This window comes from Topomyia yanbarensis, chromosome 2 (assembly GCF_030247195.1).
Source record: "Topomyia yanbarensis strain Yona2022 chromosome 2, ASM3024719v1, whole genome shotgun sequence".
Taxonomy (NCBI): Eukaryota; Metazoa; Arthropoda; class Insecta; order Diptera; family Culicidae; genus Topomyia; species Topomyia yanbarensis.
This window is the reverse complement of record NC_080671.1, coordinates 207450164-207467319: the sequence shown is the minus strand read 5'-3', so window position 1 is coordinate 207467319 and position 17156 is coordinate 207450164. Positions and strand designations below refer to the sequence as shown.

General features: G+C 34.9%; 1 protein-coding gene across 2 annotated transcripts in view; it reads right to left on the bottom strand.

The window, feature by feature from the left end:
- The window catches only part of LOC131682791 (probable cytochrome P450 303a1), a 202671-nt gene extending 192630 nt beyond the window's left edge, over positions 1-10041 (bottom strand). The window contains exon 1 of one of the 2 annotated variants that reach the window (XM_058964544.1): positions 9863-10041. In XM_058964544.1, coding sequence (XP_058820527.1) covers positions 9863-9868 — 6 coding nt within the window. In that variant the 5' untranslated portion in view covers positions 9869-10041. Of the gene's footprint in view, positions 1-8495; positions 8714-9862 lie in introns of those variants that run through there. The other variant, XM_058964546.1, reaches the window with a different exon arrangement.
- Positions 10042-17156: the final 7115 nt, after the last annotated feature.

The following is a 17156-nucleotide window of genomic DNA, read 5'->3' as shown; positions in this document are numbered from 1 at the left end:
CGTTAACCTTATCACCGGGGTATAATCATGCTTGCGAGTTGGTGGGCGTAGGTTGTTTAGAAAATCGCGAGGGGTTCTAACGTTTGTACGCTAAGGTGATTTTCTAACATATTTGCGTGTGTTGTGTGTTCTTGAATGGTCGCGCGAACCGTGAGTCTGATATTAAATTTTCGGTATGCGGCCAGAATTCTGGCAGAGAGTGGGATCCCTTATATCGATAAGCTTCCCGGTCATGTCACCATGAGACGTGCCACCGAATAGGTATGAGCGTATTTGCCCAATTGGTCCAGCTGAAAGCATGGACCCAGGCTTCTGGGATCAAGGATAGGCCTCCGGACGTGACCGATTCGTAATCGCGTGCGCGAGGGCATTTTTGTAGGTTCCCGCTTGAGACCGCGTTTGAGAATGTGTGAGTGTTAAGATGTTGGCTATCACCATCTTTGCTGACCCAGCTGAAGGCGGGAGCAGAATGGCAGTATAGGATTCGAAAAGAAGAGATAAAAGACAATATGTGAGAGACGCAATAGATAAAACAGGTACAAGATACAGCTAAAGTTATGATCATCACATGAAAGACATACATTAGTACTTCAAACACTACTAATACTTGAATACCCAACCACCACACATAGCACATCCTTTCTCAATTATCTATTTGTTACTAGTTGATTGTTGTTTATGAGCGGGTGAATAGAAGAAAGATAAAGAATAGAAAAAAGGCTCCTATCAGCCCTCCCGGCCTCCTCGATACACCACTATCGAGGCGTATTGTAATCAACATCTTGAAGCGGGCTTCTTATATAAATAAAATCTTGCGTCATAATGATTGGTAAATTATTAACATAAGAACTAATTAACCTCTAGTAGTAGCACTTGGTGCAAATAAAAACCAAAAAGAGCGAAGGGTCCTTATATTTAGATAATTCTATTTAGTCTATTGTGGCTTGATGATGTTTACAATACCGTCAATCCTCCTGCGAGAGGGATAAAGAAATAGATATTAATAGATAATAGAATAGATAAGATAATAGATAACACAAAAATAGATATTACATGCATCTAAACTACTTTTAGGTGTTTGGTGATGTGGTTCACGTGGATTGGATTTCTTCAAAAACTACGTGTTTCAGTTTATTAAGTTGATCTAGTTGAGCATTAACCAGTGGCTGAACAGTATGTTTAAGAGAAGGTTCCATCCATAAGAGATTGTCATCTCTGTTTCTGAACAACCGAACCAGCATGTTCCCCCATTTGAAAGTTGAAACATCCATATCAGCCACCCGCCAAAACACTCGATCGAATGATTATTAGTCATGAGATTCAGAGATCAATGAACCAGCACTCGCTCGGATCTCCCACTCTTATCGACCAAGCAAGAGTACGCGCCCATTAGGCTCATCACCCAAGCCCAGGGCACTTCAGCGATACTGATTTTTTTTGTATAAATATTGTTCTACCAGAGACACCGTGGACTAGGCTTATCGCTGCAATAGTGGTTGGTTGGTTGGTTCGTTGGACATAGAGATGATGATTAATTCTAATAAAAGATGTTTTTTAGCATTTTTGAAGACTGTGTTTCAATGAATAGCTCCCAGAAGAATCTCACTTTTAGAGGGATCAATCTTTAGACATTCAGTATTAGAAGGAGGAACTTATTACGTTAATAAATACCTCTGAAGACACCAATGACCGACATTTAGCCAATTTCGCGTTAATTCATATTTTAAATTTGAATAATATTTTCACCCGGTATATTTTTTGTCTTTGGTAGAACAATATTACCACAAACAAATTAATATCACTGATGTATTCACTATCCGGAAACTCTTTTCAAATAAACAAGTTTTTAATTGTTTTACTTAAGGGTCCAGAATTTTTTTATTTTAGCAAAATAAATACCTATATTTATATAATATGGATAGTTTTACTCATTTGTACGTCGATCTGAAAAACTAACATTTTTTAACCTTTATAAATAATTGGTATCACAAAATAAATTTTCAGTTTATGATGTATTTGTTTGTATTGTTGTTCGTTGAATTCAATTACATAGTTATGTTTACGTATCTTTTGTTTGATATTTAAATTTAGAGAACATTTTTCACAAACGAGCATCCCTTTAATCGAGAAATCATTTTTATGTATGTCGACTTGAATGATTACAGTTTTTGTTAGTACATATGTTATAAGAACATTGGCCTAGTATCTGCTTCCTAGTTCCTAATATATGCTTCCTACTTCAATGGAAAGTGAGATAAATCTTTCTTTGTGAATTAACCTTCGAAAATTGGTTGAAATTTTGAATACTTTCTCTTTGGATTTTGCGATGAATACACTATATTATTATTGTATTTTGCATTGAAAATACTACTACATAAAAACGTTATAATTTTTCGCATCTATCGGGTTGTAAAAAGACAGAAGAGTTTTTGGGCTAACTTAGGGTCATAAACCTGTTATCTTTTTAACTTTTTAGAAATTCTTCAAATCCGCGAAACAATACTATTTTGTTTATATTGTATATTATTAGAGTTTTTTTGGCTTGGGATTCTTTTTCGACCATTTTCTTATTCAAAATTATATCATTTTCGGATTTCTCCGATCATTTGACCATTCTTTGATGTATTTAGATCCTTTGTTTCGTCGATCAATAATTTCAAAGTACTTGCTAAAGTGAACTTTAAAATTTCAACTTTCCCATATTTCCTATAATAGAATTGCTACTTTGAACAAATATACAATTCCTAAAAACAGATAACACCCTGCTGCTTCCAAACATTTTCTAGTTGACTACAAAACAGAACATGAAATGATTTTGCGGAAAATATTATTTTTTACTAATATGTGGACCACTGATTTGATGTGCTTCTAAAGGGAGAGTCTTTCGATCGTGATTAAACTCGTAACTTTCAACGAAACTAAAAACGAAAACAAAATCTAATTGAGATAAAATTGTACGAAGAATCCATAGAACTAGTGATGTCTTTTTTTACTCGATTAATGCAAATAATCGATTAATTTCTAAAATAATCGAAAAATCAATAATCGATTACAAGCTTTCGGTATAATCGAGCAAATCGAGTAGCTGATATCAATTAATCGAGAGCATAATTAATGAAGGGTGGCATTGAAAACGAAAGTCGCAGAGCAAAAAAATATGACCAGACTTCTTAAAATTTTTCAAAATGTGTCGAGCGACCTTTTTTTTTTTGGTTGACAAACTAGGGTTTACTAAGTAATCGATTATTGATTTTAATCGATTATTTTTGTCGATTAATCGAATGAATTAATCAATCTCTCAAATATTATTCGATTAACGGATAATCGATTATTTGCAAAAATCAGACATCACTACATAAAACAATGATAGAATTTTGAATGCAACATCAGTTACATAGGAACCCCGAGCAAAAATATATGTCGAAGAAAAATAATTTTATTTCAAGAAATCTAATTATCAACACGAAACTGGCTAAATGGTGTCTTCGAAGGTTTTCTTTACAAATCCGTTTTTGGTTAAATATTTTCTATCAGAGACACCGTGAGTCATATTGTTGAGCAAAACCAACACAACTCCATCATCAATTCCAGACCCTGATCACAACAAAAGTCTAAAACCTTCGATTCAACACGACAAATTCTGAATTCTGGTGGTGTTCGATTTCATGATAGTCTTTATCTGCTTACAAAACACGTGGCTCAAATTTCTGTGGGTATTTCATTATTTTTAATAATTTTTATCAACAGGTAACAAAAATTCATCATTACCATAGAGAACAAAATAAGTTAAAAGTTTTTGTAAGTGCGTGTAAATGAGGAAAAGTTTCAATTTTTGTAAAGGTGTGACGCCCTACACTAATTACGTAAAAGCATATGGGGGAGGGGGAGTTTTAATATATCTTACAAATTCTTATCTGAGGGGGAGAGGGTTCGTCCTTTCTTACGTAATATCATAAAGCAAGTATGAAAAATGAAATCATGCTCAAGGAAGGGCTGATAAATTGCAATGTGTTTGCAGCGGCAGAATATGATTGTTAAATTAGTAATGGAATTTTTGCCAATACGAGGAGCGGCCTAATTGTCAATGGTTTTGGAGCAGTTACAGCAATTTCTTGACTCTTGGTGGTACAGAAAATGGACACGCCGTCTGAAAAAAGCCGATAAGGCACAAGAATACTACATAACGTGATTGAATATATCAGGTATGACCTTCAAAAGTTGGCAGACCTACCTTTTTGCGACACAAACTAATTGATACTGAATGGAAGAAGCGCAACATCTAAAACATTTATTTCACTAAAAACATTCCGGAATATGAATTCAAAAAAATAAGTTCCATTGAATTTCTAAGTATGCTTTTTCTAGATCGCCACAGAAATCAACCGATAAGCCCCTTGAAATCGATTACTTTCAAACGTCAATCAGCTGTTGACTTTGGATACAGGATTGTTTTTTTTAAATCGCTCATTTTTTTTGGTAAATCATGTATCGGTTGAATAGCTGGGACCTTTTAGAAGGCATTCTGGTCATAAGCACGGTCATCCATAATTTTAGAGGAAAATGTCGTCGTGCGGCATCTCTCCCATACAATTGGGAGAGATGCCGCATCAAAATTGCGGGTGAGATGCCGCAATCGATGGCGGAGGATATGTAGCTAAAATGTGTTTTTTCACTTCAGAATATCATTAAATGATCATTTGCGTCAGGTAGGGTAATTTGGGGAGAGAAGCCGCTCATTTTCCAAAATCGATCCTGCATCAAAGTAAACCATTCAATAATTGATTAAATCATTTTTATCAATTGCGACAAGTTTCTAAAATACTGCGAAATGGTTTTTGTCATGAAAAAAAAATTCATCAAATTTACACGAACATTTTACAAAAAAGGTCATTGCGGGAGAGATGCCGCATGTGCGGGTGAGACGCCGCACCGTGATCACAAACTGAAAAATGGCGAACAAAAGTATTTTTTGGCTTTCATTGATGTTTTTGTGATTAAGTGTCTTCAGCTGAGTTTCATGAAGTTTGATTACACCTATAAATCGGCTAGCATCTTCACTTTTCGTAAGGGGGTACTACCATTTCCAGAAACATTTTTTTATTCAATATTTTAAAAATATTTTTCTTTCGCAACCTTGTGTAACGGTTAAGTTGTAGTAACTTAATTGAGGGCACTATTTATCTATATGTTTGTACGAGCGATATACATATCTATGTGTTGGTAGCAGTTCCTTAAAAGCACTGTTTGGCTGTGTTTCCCAATGAGTTTATACAACTTAGGTTTGCCCCCCCAACTTATATATATACATATATATATATATATATATATATATATATATATATATATATATATATATATATATATATATATATATATATATATATATATATATATATATATATATATATATATAATATATATATATATATATATATAATATATATATATATATATATATATATATATATAATATATATATATATATATATATATATATATATATATATATATATATATATATATATATATATATATATATATATATATATATATATATATATATATATATATATATATATATATATATATATATATATATATATATATATATATATATATATATATATATATATATATATATATATATATTAGAGTGGGACATGGTTATATGAAAAAAATAAAATTTGGCTCCGAGTAACTTTTTGGGTCCCATTTAGCTCCCAGAACAACTCTGCAAATTTTTAGCTCGATCGGTGAAACTATATTTTTGCGCCCACTGTTTAAAGTTTACATGGGATTTCGTATGGGGAAATCGTCTTCTGCAAATTAATTCTTCCAAGAGTCGCCCGTTATCTTCTAAAAATAAACAGATGTCTGATTTTTATAGGAAATTTGTCAAGAAAACAAAGTCTAGAAGACTGCGAAACGATCTGATGCTTGTGGAAAAAGTTATTAAGCAAAAACCGATTGATGCCCTGAAGATAGATGAAAATTTCACTTTTCATAGCATCACTGCTTCTGACGGTTTTATTATAAACAAAAATTTTAACTTTCTCTTATTATGTACAAAAGAAGCCTCAATTTTTCTCTCAAAATCTTGCGAAGTGGCCAAATAGTATAGATAAACGATTTAGATACGTTAAGAGAGGATTAAAACAAAATTGCGTATAATTGGACAACCAACAGCAGTGGTGCTAGAAAAAATGAATATTTTATCAATCGTCAGAGCATCAATCGGTTTCTGGTTAATAACTTTTTTCTCAGGCGTCAGATCATTTCGTGGTTTTCGAGACTTTTTTTCTTCGTTAAATTTCCTATACAAGCCACATAACGATATATTTTTAAGAAGTAATGGGCGACTCCTGGAGGAATTATTTTGTAAAAGTTTACTTTCCCATACAAAATCCCATGTAAACTTTAAACAGTGGGCGCAAAAATATAGTTTCACCGATCGAGCTAAGAATTTGCACAGTTGTTCTGGGACCCAAATGGTACCTAAAAAGTTGCTCGGAGCTGGAATCTATTTTTTGTCCCACCCTAATATATATATATATATATATATATATATATATATATATATATATATATATATATATATATATATATATATATATATATATATATATATATATATATATATATATATATATATATATATATATATATATATATATATATATATATATATATATATATATATATATATATATATATATATATATATATATATATATATATATATATATATATATATATATATATATAATCGTTAACATGGCGAATTTGAAGGAAAACAAACCGCTTCTAGGGTTAAAGGGAGGGCGGTAGTTGAAAATTCGAAATCTCAGCTTGAGTATTTTAAACGTCAGATATGTCAATACCAATAACATTAATTTAAATTTCATCAATCAAGTGAAATGTTAGCCCTTGCTTGTTAGGAATTATTCACCTCTTCACTGAGCAAACAAACGTCCATTTTTTACCACGTATTTGGCACAAATAATTATTATAACAACCTTCCTTAAGCAGAAACCGATCATTTCTTCTGAATATAAATCCAATTGGCAACACCAAGTTTAGTTCTTTGAGGTCAAAAAATTATAACTATTTGTAGTTTTCAAGGAATTTTATGTGATATTAGCGTCGCGATGGTAGAATAACAATTGAATGGCTGGCGTCCAAAAGGGGCTAACCCACATTTTGCAGGAAATAGAAAAAACTTTCGCATTTCCAAATTAACTTTGTTTTTATTGTTTATTTTATTTATTAGTAATTCGTTGATCCATATTATCTACAAAATATAAGATCATTACATGAACTACCTTACAATTCACCAGCATTTTCGTAGTTGGAGGGAGTAACCCCGGGAGTACCTAGCGTCCAAAAGGGGGTAAACCACAATTTACCACACTTTCCTTATCTTCCGTTTTAGATTTATGATGGATTTGATAAAGTTGTTGCATGGCATCCAGCGCTTTATTTGATCATTTCATATTAGTTCAAATTCAGCCGCTAGGGCGGCTCTGCTATCAACTTTTTAATGGAACGAGATAGAAAGATGGTGTCTTCGACAAAGTTGTATGTCAGACAATCATAAGTATATCTTCTGAAAGTACTAACCCTGTAGGTCCAACAATTGAAGACGAATAGGTCAACAAAAATCCCAAAACCCAAAAAATTGCAGTATTCCTCGTACATTAACGATTAGTTGTATAAAGAATATTTTTTCCTGCATTCGTGAATGTTTTTCCTAAAAAATCGCTGTTTTAAGCTCTACGAATTGCATAAAAAATCTCATCTACAAAACAAAAATTTGTGCATACAAAAGGAATCGTTAAAGTACGAGAAAATTTAATTGCGATTAATTGAAAAAAAAAATTAAGAAAATCGGTTGAGTGGTTTTTCGGCAATCGTGATCACGGAAAACCATTTTTGGAAAAACGACATTTCGAGAATTCGAGTTAAAAATTTCAAGTTACCACTGCTCTTGGTAGACGAAGCGTGCTTGGAAGCGCTGTAACTTTCGATCTATTTCTTCGATCTCTTTGAAAAATTGAATAAATGTTCTCAAGGAGTTGTACTTTCAGATCAAGTAATAAAAAAAATCGATCTTTTGAAAAAAAAAAAAAAGGTATGTAATCCATTACGTTTGACTTTTGTGTTTTGAATTTATCTAGTGTTTATAAAGCTAACCAACACGTTGCAACTTAAATCCACATATCTCTCATTTTCTGAATTGATTAAACTGCTTATTGTTTCCTATTCATGAATGAAGCCCAGAATGAAACTGTCCACACTTCACCAAGATGACACTGTGCTTCGTATTCAGTCGTTCTTGTACAAAACGCCACTCAACATAAGAACGGTACGCGCAATAATCGAACGAATCACAACAGTGGACGTGTTGTCTAACGTGTTTATGTAATCTAGCAATGACTGTTGCAAATATTTCAAAGGAATGAATATTTCAAATGAAAGCACTGTTAAGTACATACGGTTTGTCTGTTGAATTAGAATGGTGAAAACGCACCAAGCCAAACGTTTGCGACCAGCTTGCTGTGACGGTTCGCTCGCCAATTGGATTATTGTAGTAAATGTGCTCCTACAATTATTGAAACGCCACCAGAAACTTTTGCTTGCTCAATCACCATACTTTTTTCTTCACAGGTCTTGTGTAACTCACTTTCCGCGCACCTACTAGTTGGTAGCGTTTTTCACTCTCATCAACAATTTTCTAGTATAGACTAAACCAAACAAATGGTCAGTTTCTTTTAATATAAGGTTTTCCCCACTTTTACTTTCCTAGATGAGCGTTAGTACTTGCACGGACAAGTTCTTACTGTAAATCGTTTGATTAGCGCGCCAAATATTTGTGGGGGTAGACTCAGTCTATGGAAAGGCAAAACGCTTTTTCGACTGAGTTTCATCGTTTAAATTTTCCAGCTAGATATTTGTTTAAATAAAACGTACATTCTCTTTCAATTCAATGACAAACTAATCTGCTAAACGATGATTCGGATGGATTAAATAGCAGCAGGCCAACCTTTCCGTTTTCGCAAATTGTTCTGGATTGAAGATCGAGAAAGATAGAATGCCAAAAAAAGTGATGCAAATCGTAGCATATTTTTATGTTCTGGAACCTGGATGCGCGCGGATTTTGTTACACCAAATAATAAATGGAGACAATTTACTATTAAAAAATGCAAAACAAGACAGTTTATGGTCGCAGATGTCTTATCAAAATAAATAATAGTCAGCCAACAAAGACATAGTGACACAACAAAGCATCTGGGGTCAATCGTCTTCGCGCCAGAGCATTCACATTCCCCGAGAAAATAAGCCAATAACCCGAGCATACTATTTTCTGATATAATACCAAAACCTGTTATTAATTGATTATTATTTTTGTATTATTTATGTATTCCAGTGATTTTTACAAATACCAAATCAATACCTTATTGAATACCTCCATACTGTGAATTTTGTTATTGGACGGTTGAAAAGGTTTTGTTATTGCCCAAGTAGCAAATCGCAACTAGTTTTAATCGTCTAAGTCCAAACTATGTTGCAACGAGAAAACAATAAAGTTATTTTTGTTGCACTGGTTGAACATAGATAACATCAAGGTTATTTAATAACATCTTTTGTCACCAAATGGTCATTTATGTTGCCAGCTATAACATGTTCATTAATGTTCCGAACTGATTGCTGATGCTGAAGAGTTTGTTGAAATTTAGTTACGATTTTGATTTTGTGATATATATTTTGACAATTGCACATTTGTCCAACACCAAGATTCTTACTGAAAACGTTTCAGTTTACAATGTCATATTCGTGTTATACGCAGGTATCCGTCACATACCATCATTACGCCTTTCAGCACAAACTCACATGTATTAACAAAATGCTTTCGCAACACTGGATCAACAAATTCACAACTAATATTTAGCAAAACGAAAAATAAGTTGTATTTTTGTTGGCATTACATTGCGAAAATTCACCGACGACACTTCATGCGCTCCACTTGACATTATAGAGGCATTGAACTGTACGGTGGCGCCAACTACAAAATGTTCGGTGTTTTGGAAAATATAAACAAAAAGCAGGTATGTTATTACTGATTTTAAACGAAACGATTAAATCCTTTCCACACAGATCATATAATTAATATATTAGAAAATAATTTTGGAACTGAGAACAAGATGGGTGGATCGAGTAGTATGAATTTGAAACAAATAATTTACTTAGAGTACCTTCCGAAAACAAAATAGCGTTATCTTAGGAGTAATACTATTTAGAAAATTCCTTGTTTAATATGTGAAGCGTCTGAAAATACTAGTCCATATATTAATTTTCAATTTTCTTTTTTTGTAATTGTTTTGCTGAATGACATTTTGTCTATGAATGCAAAAATTTCTTGAGAACTCCACCCGGAAAGGGGGCCGTCAACAAACCGTGTAGACAAAATTCCGGCATTTTTAGATCCACTCCCCATGAAAAAATCTGCGCTTGAACTATGTTCGCGAATTTTGATATTTTACATAAAACAACTACTATTTTAGACGAGGCTAATTTTTGGTTAAATGGGTATGAAAAACAAACAAAACGATGTTGTCGGTATGATGAGTGGCCTAGAAACTCCATGGCATCCTATAAATTTTGTGTTTTTCTTCAAAAAAGTTGTAGAGAACTGCTTGTTTCCATATGTTGCCCTTCAAGGTTTGCAACACCTTTAGTTTCAGTTTTAGTCGTGTAATAAGTCATACGGCTGACCATCGATTAATTGAAACCTAGTTCGAATATTGAAAAAGAGTACTGTGCATTGACCGCCTGCTCTTGCGCTTCGATACCATTCGAATTTATGTCTCTCATAATCTCAACAACTGATGAGCTAGATGCCATAACTGAATACTGTAGAACTGGGTGAACTAGGGAAAGTTCGGTTCAATGGTTTGCCATTTGTAATGGTTCACAAGATTACGAAAACTGAAATAATGAAAAAAAAAATATGATCACATGCTAAATCAGCCGCCAAATAATCCAAAATAAAAATAAAACGTTGAAAGCACCCTTTATCGATAAATGTATTACTAAGGAGAAAAATATTGCAGCAATCAAATACTCTCAGTTCCTATTGTGTGGAAAAATATCAAAGTTGCGACTGAATTTCTTTTTCAATTTGTTATCTCGTGGTCCACTAACGGAACATATGTGTAGCACTGGTTGCGTTATTATCAATTTCAGTTCCTATAATCATTGAGTCCTTATTCTTATCCATTCATTTTTATAAGATGCGCAAGTATAAATACATTTGATTTGCCATTGGTTTAAAATAGCTCCTATTTTAATGGAAATAGTTTATTTTTATTGTGTATTGTAATAAGATTTCCCTGTGCTTCGCATAGGAGTATAACCCATTAGTTCAACTATTGGTATTAATACTACTACTGCGGCAACAGAAAGATTTCGTTATAATCATTCATGTCACATGTTTACATTTTTCCGATACACCCAACATATTATAGTTGGCGCCACCGTACAGTTCGACGCCGGTATAATATGAAGTGTAGCGCATGAAGTGTCATCGGTGAATTTTCGCAACGTAATGTAAACAAAAATACAACCTAATTATTATTTTGCTGAACTTTAGTTATGAATTGGTCAATTCAGTGTTGCGAATGCCTTTCATAAATACGTGTGAGTTTGTGATTCAAGGTATAACGATGACATGTGTCTAATACGTGCGTATGACAAGAATACGACTAGAACGTTTTCAACAAGATTAGTAAAGTACAGGGTCATACTAAGGAAAGGCATATTTTGATGTGAACTGAAAATTGTTCGCTGGAGACAAAACGTATGCTGGAATAATAGAAATTCACAAATAAAACTCTTTGCTCACTGATATAAATTTATTCGAAAAGCGCATTGTTTGGTACTCACCCAAATCACATCCTAAAGTTGGCCCTGGATGGCTTGAAAGCCATGTTGCTTATATGCATAATTTTCTATTGTATTGGGAATAAAACCTCAACCGACTCGCGAACATTTATAAAAGTCTACCGTTAAAACAATTTATGTTCCTGATTTATGATTATTGTGTGTTTTATTTAATAGCATTGGATTTCTAATATTCGGAATCGTTTTTTCTTTGAAAACTGTTTTTAAATACTATTTATAATTTGGTTTCACCAAGAGCGCGCGAAATAATAAGAAGTGGAATAAAATATCACTCGATAGACTCTGATGCGCAGTAAAATTTAATGCTTCATTGGCAATTTTTGATATAAAGAATGACGCTACTGTTCATATTTAAATATTCAACAAGTATTTTGACTTGGTCTTCATTTTCATTTCCACTGGTAACATAATATTAACTATTTACATGAAAAGATGTTACTTTTCAGTTGCGATTTACAGTCCAGGTGAACGACAAAAAAGTATCATTTAATAATCTTGTTGCGACCTACATTCAACATATTGACAACAATATGATTTCATTTAGCTATTCTCGAATCGTTATTGCAACGAAACGGGAACTAGTTTTTACAGTTTTGCTCAATCATAAATAAGTTGAAAATCAGCCTAAAACTGCGCTTTTTGGGTCGCGCAGGAAGTTAGATGTCAGTTGCAACAGCACCTATTTTTTGTTACCAACTGGTTATTAAATAGTTACTGAAACAAAAATTGCTACTTGGGTGTTCAGGTATTATAATAACTCGTTTCATTATCAACTAGTTATTCGTAGTATTTTACCTATGATGCAAGCCTCCTCAATACCTTATTGTGGAGTTCAATCATTGGGTATAGTATACCTGAATTTGGTGTTCTGAAGTTATTTTCTTCCGCTCGGGTAGAGTGACTAGAAAAAATTACCCTAATCCAAGACGGATACAGGTGTGCACTAAAGAGACTAGAATAACAAAGAGACGCCATGTTCCGTTTGGAATTCCAATTTTACTGTCAATATCATTCCAAACGAACAAGAGAGTTGTCAATCGTAAATGTTTAGCATTATGTGGCATTGTTTTTAAGGAAGTATTGTTATGCAATTCATTAAAATTACTAAAGATTTTAAAGATAACAATTATATCCTCAAACCACATTTGTTACAATACCATCGTGTTTAGAAACGCTAAAGAGAAAAGGGCTTAGTTTTATGAGAGCACGAAATTCAGCAAGAGAGTAACGAATACCATATGATGTAAATAATAACTTTTGGCCTAATATGGTTTTGCTGCTGCAAAATACGATTCCTGCGGATATAACTATGTTTTAGCTGGTCAAGGAACTCAGCAGACCAGAAGTCGCATCGGATTTTTATATTGGTTAGAAGCAACAAACGGAATAACAACAAACAAGTTTGGTAAGGCTTGCACATTTGCAGTGTTGCCTGTGACCTGTAGCCTTGTTGCTAGTTGAATTGTTTTCACTGAATTAAGATGGCGTCTCTTTGTTATTCTAGTCTCTTTAGTGTGCACATTTTATTCCGTGTATGAGTGAGGTTATTTGTTTATTTGTTCAATAGGGTAACAGGGGTATTTTGGACCGCTTTAGGAAGTCATGAGAAAAAAATCTGAAAAAAATACGGTTTGGCTACGTAATCTGGATCATTTCATAGGCTAATATGTACGGCATTATCATTTTTTGGATATTTAGTGTTCTAAATAGTCAAATAAACCCTAATAATTGGGAAAAATGACAAATCGTGAAAGCGCATTTTTCTTATTTTGGACCCCTCAACTTTATTTTGGACCGTAAACAAAGAATATTTTGGACCATCGATTTTCCTTTGTACCATTGCTGTAAACATATTTTGGACCCATCTCGAAACAGATTTTGGACCATCTAAATGTCCACATATCTTACTTTGTATGATGAATTTGTACATGATTGACTAAGAAGTGCTTTTCTGGGAACAAAAAGTGAACTTTTTTTTAATGCAGAGTAGATATCCAAAGAGGTGTCAGAGTTAATTGGGAGCAAAGCGATAATATGTTATCCTTTGGAAATTGCTACCATATTTTGGACATACCCAAAATAACAATTTTCATACATCTAATTGCTTTTTTCGACCTAAAATCGATTTCTTATGTGTTTTATAAGCATAATAATGATATTTGCATGATTGAAATGTATACACTTTATAAATAATAACTCTTCGATGTTGGTGACAACAATGCCACCTCCTCCTGATTTTGGACCAGTTCAGCTGAAATGTGAAAATACGATTAAAAATTTTCAATTCAATAGTTCCTATTAAACCATCTGACTCAGAATACAACGGGAGTTGCTTTCTAGCATAATAATTTCAGTGTTACATTAGTAATATTTCGATTTGTTATGAGCTTTAAATGGAAAAATGTACAAATCATCGTCAAGTGGTCCAAAATATGGTACTGGTCCAAAATACCCTCGTTACCCTACATCAACAGGCATATCAAAGCCCCAATGATGTTGACTTAAATACTAGTCTAATTACTAACAATCAAGTACACAAAAACAATAGTCATACAATAATTAAAAACAAATAAAAAGGTCAAGTGTTGTTAGTTAATTGATTAAATAGTCTGGAAAAACGTATACGCAGATTTTGTCGAGAAACGTTGAAATCAAATGCCGTAGCTGCCTGGTTAAAAATTCGTTGCAGACCAGTGATGGCTCCATACATACTATAGTTAGTGCGTCGGAATGGTAATCTGAGCATAATGTTGTTGCGTAGTGTTCGAGGAGCGACGTTTATGTTGATTTGTTCCAGAATAGCTGGGGCATCTATACGACCTTGTAGAGTGTCAGCGATGAACAAGGCTCTTGCAGTATTCCTTCGAACATGTAGGGGCTCTAGTTTGTTACCGAACGATTAACAAGGCTCTTACGGCAGAAGCGACTCTATAGCTGGTATCGCAGGGTCGGCTAGCTACCGGGTAATCAAGGGCTACGCGGATCAAGAACAAAACCTAGAACATTCACTTTTCTTATACACTTTTTATTTGTAGTGTGGGTGAGGGGTGTAATTTACAATTTTACTGTGGAGTGTACACTAATATTTTCACCAACGTACCGTACTTTTCTGCTGCTGCTGATTAGCGTCGCAAAGCTGACGATGCCGACGGGCGAGATCCCCTCGCGGACGTCGGCTAAACTGGCCGGATGGAGGCCCCGGTACGATGGTGATCCAAATGGCAGTTGGACGGACCAGCGGGCGTTGCTGGCTTGGATGCAGGCAGGCGTCTTCCCTCCTTGGCGAGCATCGGCGTGACCGCGGCTAACCGCAATGGCCACCACCGAGAGGGGACCCTCCTTTGCGATTAGGGCCTTTGCCCGAGGGTATGAAGCGGAGGCGCGCAGCGCCGGATGACGAACGACGGTCCTTTACGATTAGGCGCGGAATCCTCCCGGATTCGCGTGCCGAACCGTGTGCTGGTGTGTGGTGCTAAGAAGCGCTAAGAGGCACTAAGAGGTCCTGGTGAAGAAAATTGCAACGCAAAGTTGCCAAATAACTCCATCGATTCCACAGGATAAATCTTTAACTACCTGAACGAATGGCAACAATTTAAACCAACTTCCCGCCCCAAAGCGGGGGGGGGGGGGGCTATACACTTAACTTCACCAGTTGAAATAAACTACAGCACACGGACGCCTGATATTAAAAGAGACCAGAGCTGAGAACTGCTGGTCCTTTTATGAGAATTTCAGGTTGCATTTCCCTCCAATTCCTTATCCGCAATCCATTTTTAGAAGTTTCGCGCCATCCGCGATCAGTGCCATACGTTTTCTTAAAGATGGCAAACTATCTTTACAGCGGTACGCACCCTTTAGCTTCCCTACTTACTGTTGTTGTGTATTTAGTACAAAAAACGTGAAGGTTCTAAAGACAAACAAATAATATTTACAACAAAAACCTAAGCAATGGAACCAACGGTTACAAGTTGAATTAGCTGACACCGGTTTTCATAGCGAGGTAGTCGGGAAGGATCTCTCCACGGCAATCTACGAAGCGCGAAACGTAAAAAGCGACGCTGAACGGACTTTATTCTCTCAATGCCATTATTGTAGTTTGGACTCCAAACTTCAGAGCAATATTCTAGAATCGATCGCGATAAAGAACAGTAGAGCGATTTGAGACAATAGATATCCGTAAAATTTTTGGCTATTCTGAAGATGCATCCCAGTGCTCGAGATGCTTTACCAACTGCATAGAAGACGTGCTGTTTAAACGTAAGTTGAAGCGCTAAGAGGCACTAAGAGGTCCTGGTGAAGAAAATTGCAACGCAAAGTTGCCAAATAACTCCATCGATTCCACAGGATAAATCTTTAACTACCTGAACGAATGGCAACAATTTAAACCAACTTCCCGCCCCAAAGCGGGGGGGGGGCTATACACTTAACTTCACCAGTTGAAATAAACTACAGCACACGGACGCCTGATATTAAAAGAGACCAGAGCTGAGAACTGCTGGTCCTTTTATGAGAATTTCAGGTTGCATTTCCCTCCAATTCCTTATCCGCAATCCATTTTTAGAAGTTTCGCGCCATCCGCGATCAGTGCCATACGTTTTCTTAAAGATGGCAAACTATCTTTACAGCGGTACGCACCCTTTAGCTTCCCTACTTACTGTTGTTGTGTATTTAGTACAAAAAACGTGAAGGTTCTAAAGACAAACAAATAATATTTACAACAAAAACCTAAGCAATGGAACCAACGGTTACAAGTTGAATTAGCTGACACCGGTTTTCATAGCGAGGTAGTCGGGAAGGATCTCTCCACGGCAATCTACGAAGCGCGAAACGTAAAAAGCGACGCTGAACGGACTTTATTCTCTCAATGCCATTATTGTAGTTTGGACTCCAAACTTCAGAGCAATATTCTAGAATCGATCGCGATAAAGAACAGTAGAGCGATTTGAGACAATAGATATCCGTAAAATTTTTGGCTATTCTGAAGATGCATCCCAGTGCTCGAGATGCTTTACCAACTGCATAGGAGACGTGCTGTTTAAACGTAAGTTGAGGATCCAGAATCACTCCCAGATCTTTAACGTGACTGACGCGTTCAATGTCTGTTTCTAGTAGACGGTAGGTAAAATGAATCGAATCTTTTTTCCGTGAAAACGATATTACCGAACACTTCTTCGGGCTCACGCACATGCGGTTCG